This window comes from Clinocottus analis, unplaced genomic scaffold (genome assembly GCF_023055335.1).
Source record: "Clinocottus analis isolate CAN_PGR_092001 unplaced genomic scaffold, fCliAna1.0.p SCAF_18, whole genome shotgun sequence".
Lineage (NCBI taxonomy): Eukaryota > Metazoa > Chordata > Actinopteri > Perciformes > Cottidae > Clinocottus > Clinocottus analis.
In genome coordinates, this window is record NW_027175909.1 from 11,157,457 (window position 1) to 11,172,655 (window position 15,199).

The 15,199-nt window shown below is 44.2% G+C and overlaps 1 protein-coding gene across 2 annotated transcripts in view; it reads left to right on the top strand.

Annotated features, from left to right (window-relative positions):
• Nucleotides 1–15,199, top strand: part of oxsr1b (oxidative stress responsive kinase 1b) — a 36,889-nt gene that overhangs the window by 11,421 nt on the left and 10,269 nt on the right. For both annotated transcript variants that reach the window (XM_068581727.1, XM_068581728.1), the window contains exons 3-4: nucleotides 2,946–3,054; nucleotides 8,929–9,070. In XM_068581727.1, coding sequence (XP_068437828.1) covers nucleotides 2,946–3,054; nucleotides 8,929–9,070 — 251 coding nt within the window. The remainder of the gene's footprint in view (nucleotides 1–2,945; nucleotides 3,055–8,928; nucleotides 9,071–15,199) is intronic.

The following is a 15,199-nucleotide window of genomic DNA, read 5'->3' on the forward strand; positions in this document are numbered from 1 at the left end:
GCTGCAGTGCCTAGACAACCTCACATCCTCTCATGTACCGTGAACAGTTTTTTTTTTTAATGATTTGAATATTTACAAGAGCATAAGGTTCTTCATAGATCTAGCTGCTTAATCGAGCTTTCAAAGTGCACAAGATTGATTTATGTATGTAAAAATTTTATGCGCTGAATTTCAATTTATCCACATGGTATCAAAAATGGTATCGGATATCCATATTCTTCAAGGTATTTTGTGGAAGCTACCAAGTCCGGTATCGTGACAACACTAATACTGATGCAGTATATGCCAATCGATAACGGAGTAATGATGACGCCTAGGCTTTGAATTCCATTGCTGTAGTCATGAGGTGTTGTCAGCAGACCGGATGTGATGCAGAGGGTAACAGAGCGCTCATTACAACCACATCTGAATAAAAGCCCTCTGAATGCCTTGTGTATCAGGGTGAGGTCATTGCAACACCCACAACCAACACAAAGTGTTCCCCTGTTTCTGGTCATAGTCCTAATTGATGATAATTATTCTATATTTTGGGTGGTTTCGAATAAATCACTTTTGTCTGAGGAATCCTGTAATTGGCACTTGTTATTATATTTGGCCAAAGCAGACTTTGGGCTATTTAACACATATTTCACAGTAAATCACTGGGATAACCTTTTAAGGCACCTCAAGCTATTTCGCGCTACATTCAGGAACATTTCCGCCTAAATGGTTCGCCCGCTCCACGAGTGAGAGTCTTTCATGAGACGGACGCCCCTCTTTATGTGGGGGCCCCTGCAACGTTACCGCTTCCATTCACAACACACTTTGCTGCAGCATTGGCGTACAGCGATCCAAGACAAAGAGTCCCTCTCATTGTCTGCTGGAAAAGATGTGAAAACCTGCCAACTGCCAGAGCACGATTTCTTCCCTGTTATCCCTTTGTTTTTCTGTTCTGGGGTTACCCTGGCCCACAGAGTTGCGATGACCTTCCTCTTCCACCGTGCTGAGAACAGAGGGAGGGGGTCGGGCTCCACTGAAGCCAGTTAGCAGCCAACAGGCTATATCATTATTGTTCTCTCCCAGCCTGTAGGATCCAGAGACTGGATGATAGGGGAGACGACCCGCAGAGCTCTCCGTCTGGCTCGGCAGACTGGAAGTTATTGGACTGCTTGATAATCAGAAACCGCTCGAGTTTAGGAGCGGAGTGGCGTGTTGGCTCACCTGTTGCTCATAATGGTCGCTGACACTCAGGTATCTTGTACTCCGAAGATTTCCGCACTCCACCTTTTTCCCCTTTCCACTAATTGTGCACGGAGGATCTGTGTGCAATTAGACATGCATGTACTTGTCATGGTCCAATGACTTTTATGCAAATTCTGTATCCACCGTTATTATGGCATCATGATGTCACCTGCCTGCCCCACCCTTTTCTTGACGAAGGCGCTCTTTGAAGGCCACAGGCTCAATAGTGATGACTCCACTGCAGAGGCATACTGCTGCTGGTGCACATTGTGTAACCTAAGAATTAACATGGAACATCAGGCTTTATCTATTGATTAATGCCTTTTAACTAATGTTTTCAGCTGGAGAGTGGAGGTTCCTCTGTTGACAGGTACAACACACTCAATGGCTATTTTAAATAGCTCTGAAATATGGTAATTTGTGGTGTAACCCATAATTAGATGAGAAGGTCGATTTTGATTTCACCTCAGTGCATTCAATAAAGAAATGCTGCAGATCTGGCAGGTTTAGCACAGCTGAACACGGACACGGGGAAAGAGGGAAATGCAAAAGAGGATGCAATTTATGAACCTCTCTGTACTCAACATGGAGATGCGTTGGATGAAACAATTGCCTTTTCTCCAACATTTTACCTAAATTGAAAGGTAAAATAATGTTCCTGTACTACTTTTTAACAGGTTCACTAAACATTTGTTAGAGACATCACTGATAGTTTAGTCATATTTATAGTATTATACACACAAAATTATTCTTAGACATCCTTGAAAAGTTCCTGACTTTTGTGCTATCTTAATACATCTAATTTCCTTATGTATTGAGCAATAGTTATCGCAATAAGTGCAGAGGTAGTAGAAACGGGTTCAGTCATTTGTTAATAAAGTGCAGAAACGGAAGCAAAACCTGTGAAATCATTCACTCTGAAGTTAGCTCCACTTTCTTTTTCTTAGGAAGCTTGTCTATCCCCAAATGACTTCAGGGCTGTTGCTGAAGTGACGGATTAGACGTCTGTGCCAGCATTACCTCAGCTCCCTTGCTTTCCAAACTCTCTCTCTCTCTCTCACACACACACACACACACACACACACACACACACACACACACACACACACACACACACACACACACACACACACACACATCCATACAGAAAGAGGGCTTACAGCTGTATAAAGGCCTGAGTACCGGCTGTTTTCTCGCTTCTGCATAGATATGCGTTATATTGACCGAGCCTATTTCTCTTCTGACTACTGACATCATTAAGGTCTTTAAGTATCGCACTAAATTTCAAGAATAGCGGCGCCATTAAAGGATGAGGCATTTATTGAGACTGTGTTCAGTTTATTTCCTCCACGTTTTTCTCGTATCTTTTTTTTTTTTTTTGTGCGAGCCAAATGAGAATAGATTGTGACTTGGTACTATCTGTCTTGGATGAAAACATGAGGAAAAGTAAACTGTGTTGTGTTTCATGGGTCATTTACAACCACCACAACTGTTAACGGCTCTCGAAATTGTGGTTTGCGTGCTGCTTCAGGATTATAACTAGTAATAAAAGCCAATAATAAAAAGGCACCGGCTCTGATGTAAAACCTGAATCCATTTCCACCAAATGATGACGTGATAAAGTGTCCGATTACACCACTTGTATTGGGAGAGAGGCAAATAACAAGTCTGTCATTAGATCAACTGAGGGGTTTGTAAATCTCTGTATTTTCTTCCTTGTACAGAAAGAGATTCAAGCCATGAGCCAGTGCCACCACCCCAACATCGTGTCTTACTACACCTCGTTCGTGGTAAAGGATGAGCTGTGGCTGGTCATGAAGCTGCTTAGTGGTGGTAAGTGCACTTGTCTTCCAAAGCTTTGTTCTTTTATCATCTGCCCAATCTTTCATTAAACAACCCTCGACTTTTGCCTGCCACTCTGAACTGCTTCTAAAAAAAGAGTTGCTGCATTGTATATGACCACAGTTCAGTTGGCTTTGTGAACACATCAAACAGGATTTGGTTTTTAAACTCCTGGTCATATTTAGGGCCCCTTGTGATGATATCGGGGAAGTAGGAAGAGCGGGGCCTACTTACTGCCAGTGATGTTAGCAGTGATTGTAGGGAATGTGACAGCACTGATCTTTATTGTGTCCCATGTGAGCTGCAGCTCTTTCCGGGCTTTAACCCAGTAACAGTGCAGAGGCTAATGACAGGGGAGAGCTAATAACAGCCCACAGGCCGGCATCATGGCACTCATGTGGCAGTGCTGCAATTAACTAGTGAGAGGAGCATGAGGAGGAGGCCACCGTGTAGAGAAATACCTCAAAATGCAACAGTTGCATCTGCTCCTGATTGTTTTGTTCTTTTATTTTTACCATTAAGTGGGGTGTTTGTGGTTCTGGATCAGCCTGTAAGAGGGAACAACTTTTACCGACGACCTGTGAGGGCTCTCAGACACAAACATGTAGATTTAGGCGTCCCGTACCAAAGCTTTCACAAGCACCCTGAGAAGACGAGCGGTCTTCTGTTTACAAAGAGTCCAAAATCTGCACTCATTCCCATCTTAATCCTACTTTCAGTCTCGCACAATAAACATTTACACTCCTGTTTCTACCCTCCCTTGTTCCTCTGTGTAAACAGCGTCCTACTGTAACGGATGGTGCCCAGGTGGCATGCCTGGCTCCCTCGGATACACTTGAGTCATGATCCGCTTGGCAGCCGCCCTGCAGCTGGGCCTGGGGGCACTCTGCCCGCCAAGCGACGCTCGAGCAGACGGCCAGCCGCACAGCAGGAGCTGACACCACTTAAGATGGCCTCTCTGGTTCCCCTTATCCTAGTTAAACAGAGGCCCTTGATGTCGAATTTTATTGTGCTGTGTAATTAAATAAGGGCCATGGCGACGTCTGCCATGGAGACGGACCTCAAATGAGGTCGAGTTTATAGAGCATCACTCCACAGGACCGAGCATACCAGCCCCTAGGAAGGCCAACCGCTGTCTGCAACTCTTCTGCTAGTGAAAGACGGTTAACAGTTGATCTGATAACCCCCCTCCCCCCACCCCAACATGTTTTTATACCAACAGTGTTTGTTCGTAAAATCCTACATGATGACGTGATGCAGCCGAGTACATTCCCACAGTACAATACTCATAGAGAGAAGAATGTTGTTGGACCATATAGTACTACAACACATGACTTAAGCTATGTTTGCTTCAGATGCATGGAGAGCTTTGTCTTTTACAGAATAATTGCTAATCATCCTGTAGAAGTTTTCGACGCACTTACACGTCTGGATCTTTTCATTTTACTCGGCCGCAGCACTAAATAAACTGATGTATGCTGCTCTTGCTCTACCGTTTCTCTGTGGTTGATCAGTATGCCACTGCTGTTCTATAGGCTTAAGGCGCTTATACAAGTTATGTCACTCATGCTGCAGATACCAGTGCAGCATGATACTTGTACCCTCGGCATGCCTCAGCAGTTGCCAGGTGGGGAGGGGTGCGCTTGCAAAGCCGGGTCTCGGTCCGCTTCCAAGCGGCCTCTGGTGCTGTTCCTCTGTGCGGTGAAAGCTTGAATGAGAGCAGACATTTTATTACGGCATCATTTCAAGATTAACTACGAGGAGATCGATCTGCTGAGAAATCTCTTATAATTGATCTGTATGAGGCCACATTTATAACTTATTCATGCACATCCACACGTCAGCAGGGTATTTTCCCTGAGTAATAGGTCAAAAGAACTGCTTTACCTGATTGTGTACATTGTCGGTTCATTAAGTCCACGTCCAAGTGTGTGACAGCGATCCCACGGTATTAAGCCTCGAATCATTACCGTTCAAGAAGGCTTTCTACAGTCCTGTCTCTGCCTGTCAGTCATTATTCATAACATGCAGTCGATTTGCGGTCTAATGCTACTAGTAGTGCTGAAGACAAGTCATTTTTGTGTGAGCTCTTTGTGTCATCAAAGAACACAAATACACATATATATCAAGAGCATTCAATTGCTGCGTAAACCTCCTGTCATCACTGGAATTTGATTTCCCCACGTGGGTCCTGATGATGCAACATGACAGTCGCCAGAACTGTCCAATCAGTGAGTCGGTCTGTTTAACTGCATGCTAACTGTTGGCCTCTTACGTAGCTCTATCCTGTGTGCTATTTTAGATTTGATGTCCTATGTTGTTCATAAACAAGCAGAGCTCTCAAAAGCCTCATCTTCAGTCAAGACAAACCCGTAGAGCTGACGCTTTGTGGCGGTATGCGGCAGGCGCAGGGCTCTTCAGGAATTTCCTGTTCTGGATGTGAAGGGAGCAACTGTTGCATTAGAGCGCCGCATAACCCGTCACTGACAGCGAGACGGCCACTGAAACCCACGGGGACAGAATGTGAGTCATGCCGAAGCGAAGCGGGGCAATGTGTTCCCAGGAGATTAACGCGCAGCCTTCACCGACCGACCGCACCGCTGCCGAGCTCAATCGAACGCCACTCACAGGTTGTTTTTGACTGTTTCAATTTAGCACATGAAAAACCTTTGGAGCCATTTTTCACATCACAGTGTGGCCCTCAACTAGAAGAGCTTCAATGGTGGTCGCAGAGTTAAGGCATTGAATCGTCGTGCAAAATTGTTTTTTATAGACTCATGCGTCAGTCAATTCTTTTCTTTGAAACCTTGCCCCTCCTATGCCCCGCCCCCCCCCCACTCCCATTCCAACTTTGCTTGGCATTCCCTGTCTGCCTTTAGCACAGTTGGCGCCGGCTCTCGTCTCCTTCGTCCACTTCCCTTCCTCCTCCTTCCTCCCCTCTTTTACGCTCTCATCCTCTCGCTCAGTCTTGAACCCCCTGCTCTGACCAGGAGAACAAAAAGACTGTAAAGGCGACGTCGCTGGATGAAGTAGAGTTTAATCCATAGTGTTTACACCTTGACCATTTTAGTTTTAAATCCTGATAAAGACAGCAATTTGACTAATTCAGCATGTGAGTAAAGTGATGACTTTGCATTTTCCTGAGTCGCATGCTCGACAGTGCACTGCACTGTGCAGACGTGATTTATCCCCCGTAATTTGTACAAACTCTTCCTCTTGGCCTTCGACAGGCCCCGTTTCAAACCAGGCCAACAGGTATCATCAGTCTTGGGAGTTGTAGTCTTTCCCATGCAAAATGAACCTTCGGATTGTTAAGCTGTCAGTCAGTGTCAGCATGTTGAAACGACCTAATGAGGCATGAAGAGTTCAATCAGAGGAATTTGAAAGAGGCTGACAAGGCTGGCATTTAGTGATCCCCCAAAACCCACATCACGCTGTGTGTGTGCACTTAGAAATGTTCTCCCCACCGAGCCAACTCGGCTGAAAGGGGACTTGTCAGGAAAAGGAACTATTCACTATTTGTTTGGCTTTACCCTCTGTCTCTGTCTTTGTCAACATTTTCCTTTGCTCTTCAGGGAAAAGTTTAACATTTGGGAGAATATTTGCTTTCCTGCCAAGAGTTGGATGAGAATATTGATGACACTCTCCGTACAGACATCCTTATCGATCTTCTCATCCAACTCTTGGCAAGACTATTTGTTTAAAGGTGTATAGATAATGGAGTTTAAGAGCATGAGTTAACTTCTCATATCCAGATGAGTGAGCGAGGATGAGCTCAGGCACATTAGCTTCTTCGTCACTTTCCCGTGTAATCAAACCATAATTTGTTGGCTAGTAGGACCTCATCTCCCCTCCCTTTTTAGATGTGACTATTCACTTACCCTTCCCGCCTCAGAATCTTCTCCATTGTCACCTGTCACTTCCTCTCCTCCCTTCCGCCATTTCAGACAAGAAGATGAGCACAGAAGCAGTGCGAGAGGAGGAGAACCGTGTGTGTGTGAGAACAGAGGAGACAAAAAAACATACGTCAAACAGGCTGCCTTTTCTCAATGAGCTTCAAAGAGCTGTCACAACAGAGATGCGAGGCTGCACTCTCCTCTCGCTTTTTGCCAATATACACACACACACACACACACACACACACACACACACACACACACACACACACCTAGGCTGTATTCTCCCGCCTTTCTTCCTCCATCCTCTCTTTGAATGGTTCTGTTTTTCTCACCGTCGAATCACATTTTCTGCCGTCACTGCACGAAGAACCCGTTGAACCCACCGTCTCTCTCTCTCTCTCTCTCTCGCTCTCCCTCGCTCTGCCTCTCTCACTCTGTCTCGCTGCGTCTAAGACTCGCTGCAGTAACACTGTCTGGTCTCCGCCGGCTCCTCCGGGTAATGCAAGTGATGGAGCAAACAGATATCTTCGCACTCTCAGCCTGCCACTGTTTCCAAAACACAATCAATCCAGACCTGAGACTGTATCACGGACGGTCTTTCAGGACCTTGAAAAGGCTGTGTCTATCATTTGGCGTTTGTGTATCACTGCAGCACAATGCAGCTTGTCAGACAAGTGACATTCTTCTCCCTGCTTTGTCCCCATTCACCGGCGTCGCCCAATCTTCTGTCATACCGAATGCAAATGCAAAAACCTCTTTTCAAAGAGATCTTCTTTATTCTGTGAAAAGTGGCACAAAGGAGATCATACACTGACCGCGGTCTGACTTTTCATCCGGAGCGCTCCTTTTACTCAGCAGGAGCTCGTCTGAGGGAGACGTGGTGGCCTGTCGGGTCAGAGGGCAGAGCTACACTCGTTCTCCGTTCAGCCCGGGCAACTGAAGACAAAGCAACAGTTGAACTCGCGACCCCGAATGTTAACATGCACACTTATCTTGCATGAAGAGGTCTGGCTAACGCCAAGGGCATTAAAGGCACATGCACCCAGAAAGGGAATTAAGTTCCAGTTGGACTGCGATGGTGTTGTCACAAAGAGTAAAACCCTAGAGCCGCTCAAAAGGCAGAGTAACGACATGACTCTGACAGCAGCTGTGCTTAGTTTAACTGGGCACTTTTTCTGATTACCAGCTGTGCGCTCAACATCCAAATTAAACTCATTTGGTCGGAAAACCTCAAGCAAAAAATCCTGTCAGCCAACATAGACAATTTAATTAAAAGTCAATGTACCAAGTCTCAAAAAAAAGCCCCCCGATGAGAGACATCATGAATTCTTTAGTCACTGCGATAGTTATTTATGTTTCATGCATTTGTAGATTACTGTTGCACTCTTTTTAAATCATAAATGGCACAACATAAACGATCTTTAACAGTGGATTTTACCCTTTAAACTATGCATGCTAACGCATGTTCTGATTTCCCTCTCTCCACCGTTTATTGTTTTGCCCTGACCACATTAAAAGGTCATGTTTATTGTTAAAAGACTTTGTCCTAGCACAGCTAAATCTTTTGTTTTTTTTCTTTAATAAAATCCATCTTACTGCAACTAAGAAAAAAAAAGGTCTTTGTGTATCCACAATCTAATTTATCCAAACAATCTAATATTATATACATATCCTGGCGTCTGAACGTCTGCCAATCCATCAGGAAGTATGTGTTTTCATAATTAAGTTTTAGTTTAGTGTCGGCTTAACAAATAATAAAGGTTAGCCCGAGGTGACTTTCTCTGTGATCATCAGTTAAGACCCGTAACAACTTATTTATTTCCCCGGTCATTTCTAAAGACATCCATTGCTGGATAGTTTTCAATTCTCTCCGACATTGAAGTTGACAAATGTGGTTTTCAACAAATAAAAATGAAGCCTACCATTTTTTCTTTTCATCAACCGCTGCCCTGTGGTTTTCCTCCAGGCTCTGTGCTGGACGTGATCAAGCACATCATCTCACGAGGGGAACACAAGACCGGCGTCCTGGATGAGCCCAGTATAGCCACGGTGTTGAAGGATGTGCTCGAAGGCCTGGAGTATCTACACAAGAACGGACAGATCCACAGGTAACGAGCCTCAAGGCCGCGCACCGAGGTATTGTAATAACACTGACAGGTCTGACCACCAAGAGCCAAAGGCTTCATCACACTTCACCTCGAGGGTTTATGAAGATGAAACTTTCCCTTCTCTGTTCCTTCCCTCGAACATTATGTTTTTATAGAGTCTTCATTTGTGTTTGTGTTGACACTTTTTTCTCGGGGTGCACCTAGACTAATATCCGGCCAAAACTGACTCAAATAGCTAGATTGTGTTTCGGTAACAATTGGGTCGATCTCCTCAAATACATTCTATGTTTTTATACGATACGCATTATATACTGGAATTCTAAACCCTGACTGATTTTGTTGCTGAGGTAAAAAGGTTTATGCTGGGATTGTAATTCTAGTTAATTCTGAAAATCTCTTACCAAGTTATATCTTTATTTTACAAAGTTAAGAAAGTGATGTTTAAATCTCATGTTGCTTTACACATGAAATGATCCCTGTCACTTACACACATTGTGTCGTACAATTTATTTTGAGTGACTTGACTTCCTTAATAAATGCAACATATGGAGATATCTTCACATATTAACTCTGCTAATGCCAACTCCCATTGGGTTCATTAATTCTCTTCTTGAAATAACTGTCTGTTTTTATATATTACGGTGACTAATTGCATCATTTTGTGCCCTTTTATTATCATGCGGTATCTGTTGCTTTCATAGTCTTTCCATTTTTCTGTGCTCGTGTCACATATTCCTTCTGTCTTATTGCAAAATGTAAGTAAAATATTTGGCAAAGTATGCAAATCCACTAAAATAGTTTTAGAGTTTGGTGTAATGCAAAGTTAAATATATGGAAGTGATGGTTTTCAGACTGTACCAACAAGTGGTATTTTAAGATTTTTACGCCTAAAGGTCACAGTTGTTACAAGACTCTAAACTGAGATGAGGCAGTTAACTTCCCCAGTGGGACTGCCGCAAGTGTTCCAGAAGTAGAAGCAGTGTTGATGTGTGTATGACTTACCACTAAAAGATGGTTATGAAGAAGAAGACAAAAACAACTTTCATTTTCTATCTTTTTATCAATTTAAAAAAGGGCAACAATTATACAAGCCTTCAGTTTTGCAACGTTAAGTTGCTGCAAGAAATCTGTAAGTAGACCATGACTTCCAGTCTGATGTAATCTTTAAGAGGTACAGTATGAATATGGAATGTGTGACAGGCAGATTTGCATGCCGCAGGAAATTAAATCTCTCTTCTAAGCCAGTTCAAGACCTGGCTAAATCCCCCCCACTCGAGCTGTTACAATGAGCCCAGTCGACACACCGGCTGTATTTAATATTCATTACTCACTTTTTCATAGTCTCTCTTCTCTCCTAATAGCACACATGAAGCCAAGACATGCTCCGTGTAAATAATGCATTGCTTTTGGGCTCGGTTAAGTCTTCAGCATCTTTCTGACTGGCATACCAACAGAGAACTGGAGACGCGAGCTTGATTGAAGACTCTGGATGAGGGATGTGCAGATGTGGATGGAGTCATTAACGCGGCAATAAGAACACGGCAGCATCCTATGCAATCGATGGGTGGAAATTTATGTGTTGATTAAAAGGAAAATCTGCTGCGGTATGCCTCTGCCGCAGCGTTTAAGTATCTACTTGCGGCATAATGTGACAGGGTTGTCGGTCATTGCCAGGGAGGCGGAGATGTTTTTCCCAGATGAAACCTTCCTTCCACTCTGGACTGTCTACGGAGACACACAGGGGATCATCGATAGATCTTTCATTTATCACCTCTGTCCACCTCTGAGGTACGACTTGTGAAAAATACATTGTGAAGCAATGCCCCAGCACTGAAAATCATCGGCACGCTGAGAGCGGAGAAGCGGCGGTCAGTTGATCGGGCGTCTGCTGATGCGAGCGCACGCACATGGCCGTGCGTGTTCCTCCTGTGTAAGCTGGATCATATGAGTCGGAGCCCCCGGGGCAGGGGTGATGGAGGGAGTCAAGGGAGAGAAGCTTGAAGGGGAGGGAGAAAAGAGAAGAAAGCGTCACATGACGGGATCCATCCAGTCCAAGACGGCAGAAAAGCAATTAGAGTCTCGCGGCCCGGGCTGTAGCCTCAACCAGACATTTACCACAAGACGGCGAACTGCTCCACCTCCACATTCACAGCAGCTCGGAGACTCGGTGAATCCAAGGTGACACGTGTCCTCGAACTCAAGCAGCAGGTCGACACATGATAACAGAGGAATATTCTACTTTTATTTTGTAGGTGAATCTCTGAAAACCAGCGAGCATGTTGTTTACTGGACGGCCCCGTTGTGCCTTACTCATCTCTGAAACCTCACAAGTCTGAGGGTACATTGGAGGGCTCTGCCCAGCCAAATTACTCGTTATGTAGTTTAGCAATGATCAGTTAATGGCTGTAGTTATACCGCCTCTGAGAGAGTCTCTTGCTGGGGATTAAAGGAACATTGACAAAATAAGAAATAAAAACTAATTTGGAAAAAGAGATCAGAATGAAATTCAGCAGTATGGAAAAAGCATAAAAAAGAGGAGCAAAGGCAACATAATGTTTGTGGTCAAAGGGGGCACGGTTAAAAGAGGGGAGGTATTTTGTCTCATAAACCCTCTTTTACAGCCCTGTTACGGCACCGGGAGCCTGGCACCAGGATGTGATGTCACAGGACGTGACCCACTGGAGCTGCAAGGTGCCGGAGCTGCCAGATGAGAAACATCAATCTTCTTGACACTTTCATACCGTAGCTGTTCCCATTTCAGCAGGTCATAAATATAAAGAGACCACACACTAATTTTTCAATATTCTTTGATGGCATAATATGTTTTAGTGTCTGGATTCATTTTTGATGAGCTTTAATGTCGTTTAACAAGCAGAAATAAGCATAAAAGGTCAGTTATTCTTTAAGCCTAATCCCCCCCGACTATTGTAAAATGAGGCTGGATCGCTCGTAGGAGTTGGGACTCAAACTGCAGATTGGCTTTTTTCCTTTTCCGCGACAGTATTTCTTTGAACTTGCATGGTGCATTGTGTCACCTCCTCCTCCCTCCTCCTCCTCTTCCTCTCCTGTGAATGTTAATGACCGTCTACACTCTGCAGCCTTTTTTCTCAGAGCATTACAGTGTGCTGCAGTGAACCAAAGCCTTCACGGTTCTTAAAAGATGCACAAGGGACGCATTCAGATCGCCTTGATCCCTCTTTGTGAAATGATCATCAGAGTGACTTATGGTTTCTTTAGAGGTTACTGAAGTTGTGAATTTGAACAAGCTTATTGTCATAGAAAAACATAAACATGACATATCTCTGACGACACAATGGCAGTAAAATTGAAGCTCTTGTGAAATAAAAACTCTTTGAGGCGTGCAGGGCCTTGAACCGGTGATCCTCCGATGGTCAATCGTCCTCACAGACTGAGCCACAGCCGTTACAGATCTCCATAGCCGTGTCAAGATATCCCAAGGAGGAATTGTATCAGCCTGTGAAATATCTCAACAAATATCTGATGGGTGGGCTCAGCAAAATTTTACAGACTTTCATGGTTGTGAGAAAATAAAACCGACTGACTTTGGTGATCACCTGACTTTCATGGGGTACGGACCAGGAGGTCCGAGTTTGCGGTTTTGTGGGAAATATCTTAACGGCTATTGGTTTTATTACCATGGCATGACATATCATGACCCTTAATTTCGGTCGGGATTTGACCCTTAAAAAAAAAAAAATTGACTTTCTGGCATGTAAGAAAATAAATGCGTTCCTACAGCTAGTCTTTGGAAAAGTGCGATGGGGAGTTAGTGGGTCATGTGACATGGCCTGAGTGGTCAACTGGCCTGGATCGTTACGCCACATTATTAGCCCAGGATAAACCCTGAATCACAAGACATGGAGACATGACTGGACTCACTGAGTGGTTGCGTGAACCAGGAAAAGTATTTTGGGATACTCCTAAATGTGTCTTCCAGCCTCAGGTGGTCAGTTCAGCACCTCGACCTCTGAATCCTTAAAAAGCGACTTCTCAAATGACCAGCCGTAAATCACCGTCGTATGAACTAACACCCGAAGTCGAGCATCAGCGTGTTCATTTTAAGCAGGAGTGAGTGAGTGCAAGAAACTGGGAGATACTGTGACCTGATGTCACCAAGCCGCGATGCCCGGAGAGGAGCTCCGACGTCTGTACGACCTTTTTAACGGTGCTCTTTCAAAGGCTGTCAAGTCCATTTTACGCCCACCGTGGTGTGACGGTTACATAACAGAAGTTGTTCAGACAGAGAGGCACGTCAAAGTTTGGCCACATGTAGTCCACCAGTGGTTCTCAACCTTTTTTTTTAGTCATGTATCCCCCTGTGAAGTACCCCCTGACCAGTGAAAAGCATTTTGGTTCACAAAAAGATGTAATACACAGCTATATATATATATATAAATATATTAAATATTTATTAAATAACTATTTTAAATGTTTTTTAAATGGATGCTACTTTAAAATATACATCTTTTTTAAATCTCACGTACCCCCCGGAGTCCATTCACAAACCCCCATGTTAGAACCACTGAAGTGCACAGACTCTTTCTGCCTCAGCTGATTATTGAAAACACTCAAGGCTTTGATACAGTAAACTAAAAGTTGGGTCCAGTCGTAATTTTGTCCTTCAGTGGGAATCCCAGCGTTTTTGCTTTCAGCCAATGGTCCAAATATGTGACATGTGCTGCATTCCTCCCTCTACGGCTCACTGTTTGCCACTCCCTGCCCTTGTCGCTACCAGATCTGTTGTATTTCACCGGAGCACTCTCGGCAAAAGAGGCCTGTGGGCTCCACTTAAGTATTTAGCGGCATTTGCACAAAGATCTGAACTGCGACCTCCCAAACTCTTGAGCCTTTAGCTCATTGTGTGTCTTTTGTGGTTTGCTTGTAAAGATTGTACTCCTTATAACCACCTCGAAGGAGTGCTTAAAGCCAAAGTGCATTCTTCACATCCTCCACATTTTTGCTGCAAAACCTTAGAATAAAAAAAGGTCCAGGCCCGGGTGGTATGTTTTCTAGTGATCCAGGAGGAAGTTCCACCGGGCATTTCAAGTTGAAAGCGTGCTTCAGCAGTGTTGTCTGAATGGCACAAGAACCTTTCCGACCACCATAATTATCGCTGCAGCATTTGTCATCTGGTATTTGGCTTGCGTTTGGTCTGTATGGATTGAATTACACGCCTAAATAAAGTGGTACAGTGAGCCTTTGTTTTTTGGAAGCTGAGTCATGTATCATCTCTAAACCAGAACTCCAAAGACTACATTTTTTACATTCATTGAGACCAATTTGTTGCATTTACGGTTTAGCTCAAACTGAAAGTGTTTTACTCCAGTGCCCCCGTCTGTTAGCAATGTGAACTGCTCCCGTGTCGACTGCGTCTCTTCCCAACCATTTGTCTCGGGGTAATTTATGCACATGGAATCTGTTAGAAGTAGTTGCAGGCGGCGTAATGGCCGACCGCTCTGGTGTTCTCCGTCCTGTCAAAGTCTTTGGCCCATTATTCTCTTTTTAATGTGTCTGTTCGCTCCGTGAACGCGCGGACTGCACAAAGAGCTGACAGCTGTCCTCTGTGACACTGATGCCATCCTTACTTTTTTTTTATTTTTTATTTCCTTGCCTTTCACTTGACCCTACGACTTTATCTCCGAAAGTCTGTTGCTATGACAACTGTCTGGCTGGTGAGGCGGCAGTATTTATTCTGTGCAATTGTGAGCGAGGAGGCAGACGAGCAAGCAGCGTCCCCGCTGAATCCTCTAATCACCACCAGGGGAGGCTGAACAGGGATGAGCAAATTAACTGTGTGTGTGTGTGTGTGTGTGTGTGTGTTGCCAATAAAGGATAAGAAATTAAAATCCAGATTGGTGGAGGGAAAGTTTTACAGCCTTGTTGTTAGACCACCATGTTTATAATCCTGCATTTTTTTATATATATATCAGGAAGCAATCAAGTGAAACAGAGATCCTAAGCATGCATAAACTGGGACTAAGACTAGAAAACATAAAAGTGAATAACTTTGTGATGTTTGACTTTGTTGTTTCGCCGTGTGATCCATCGGAGCTACTTCACTTTTTCTTTAACAGTTCCTTGAGAGAGGTGCTTATTGTTTTTTTAAAA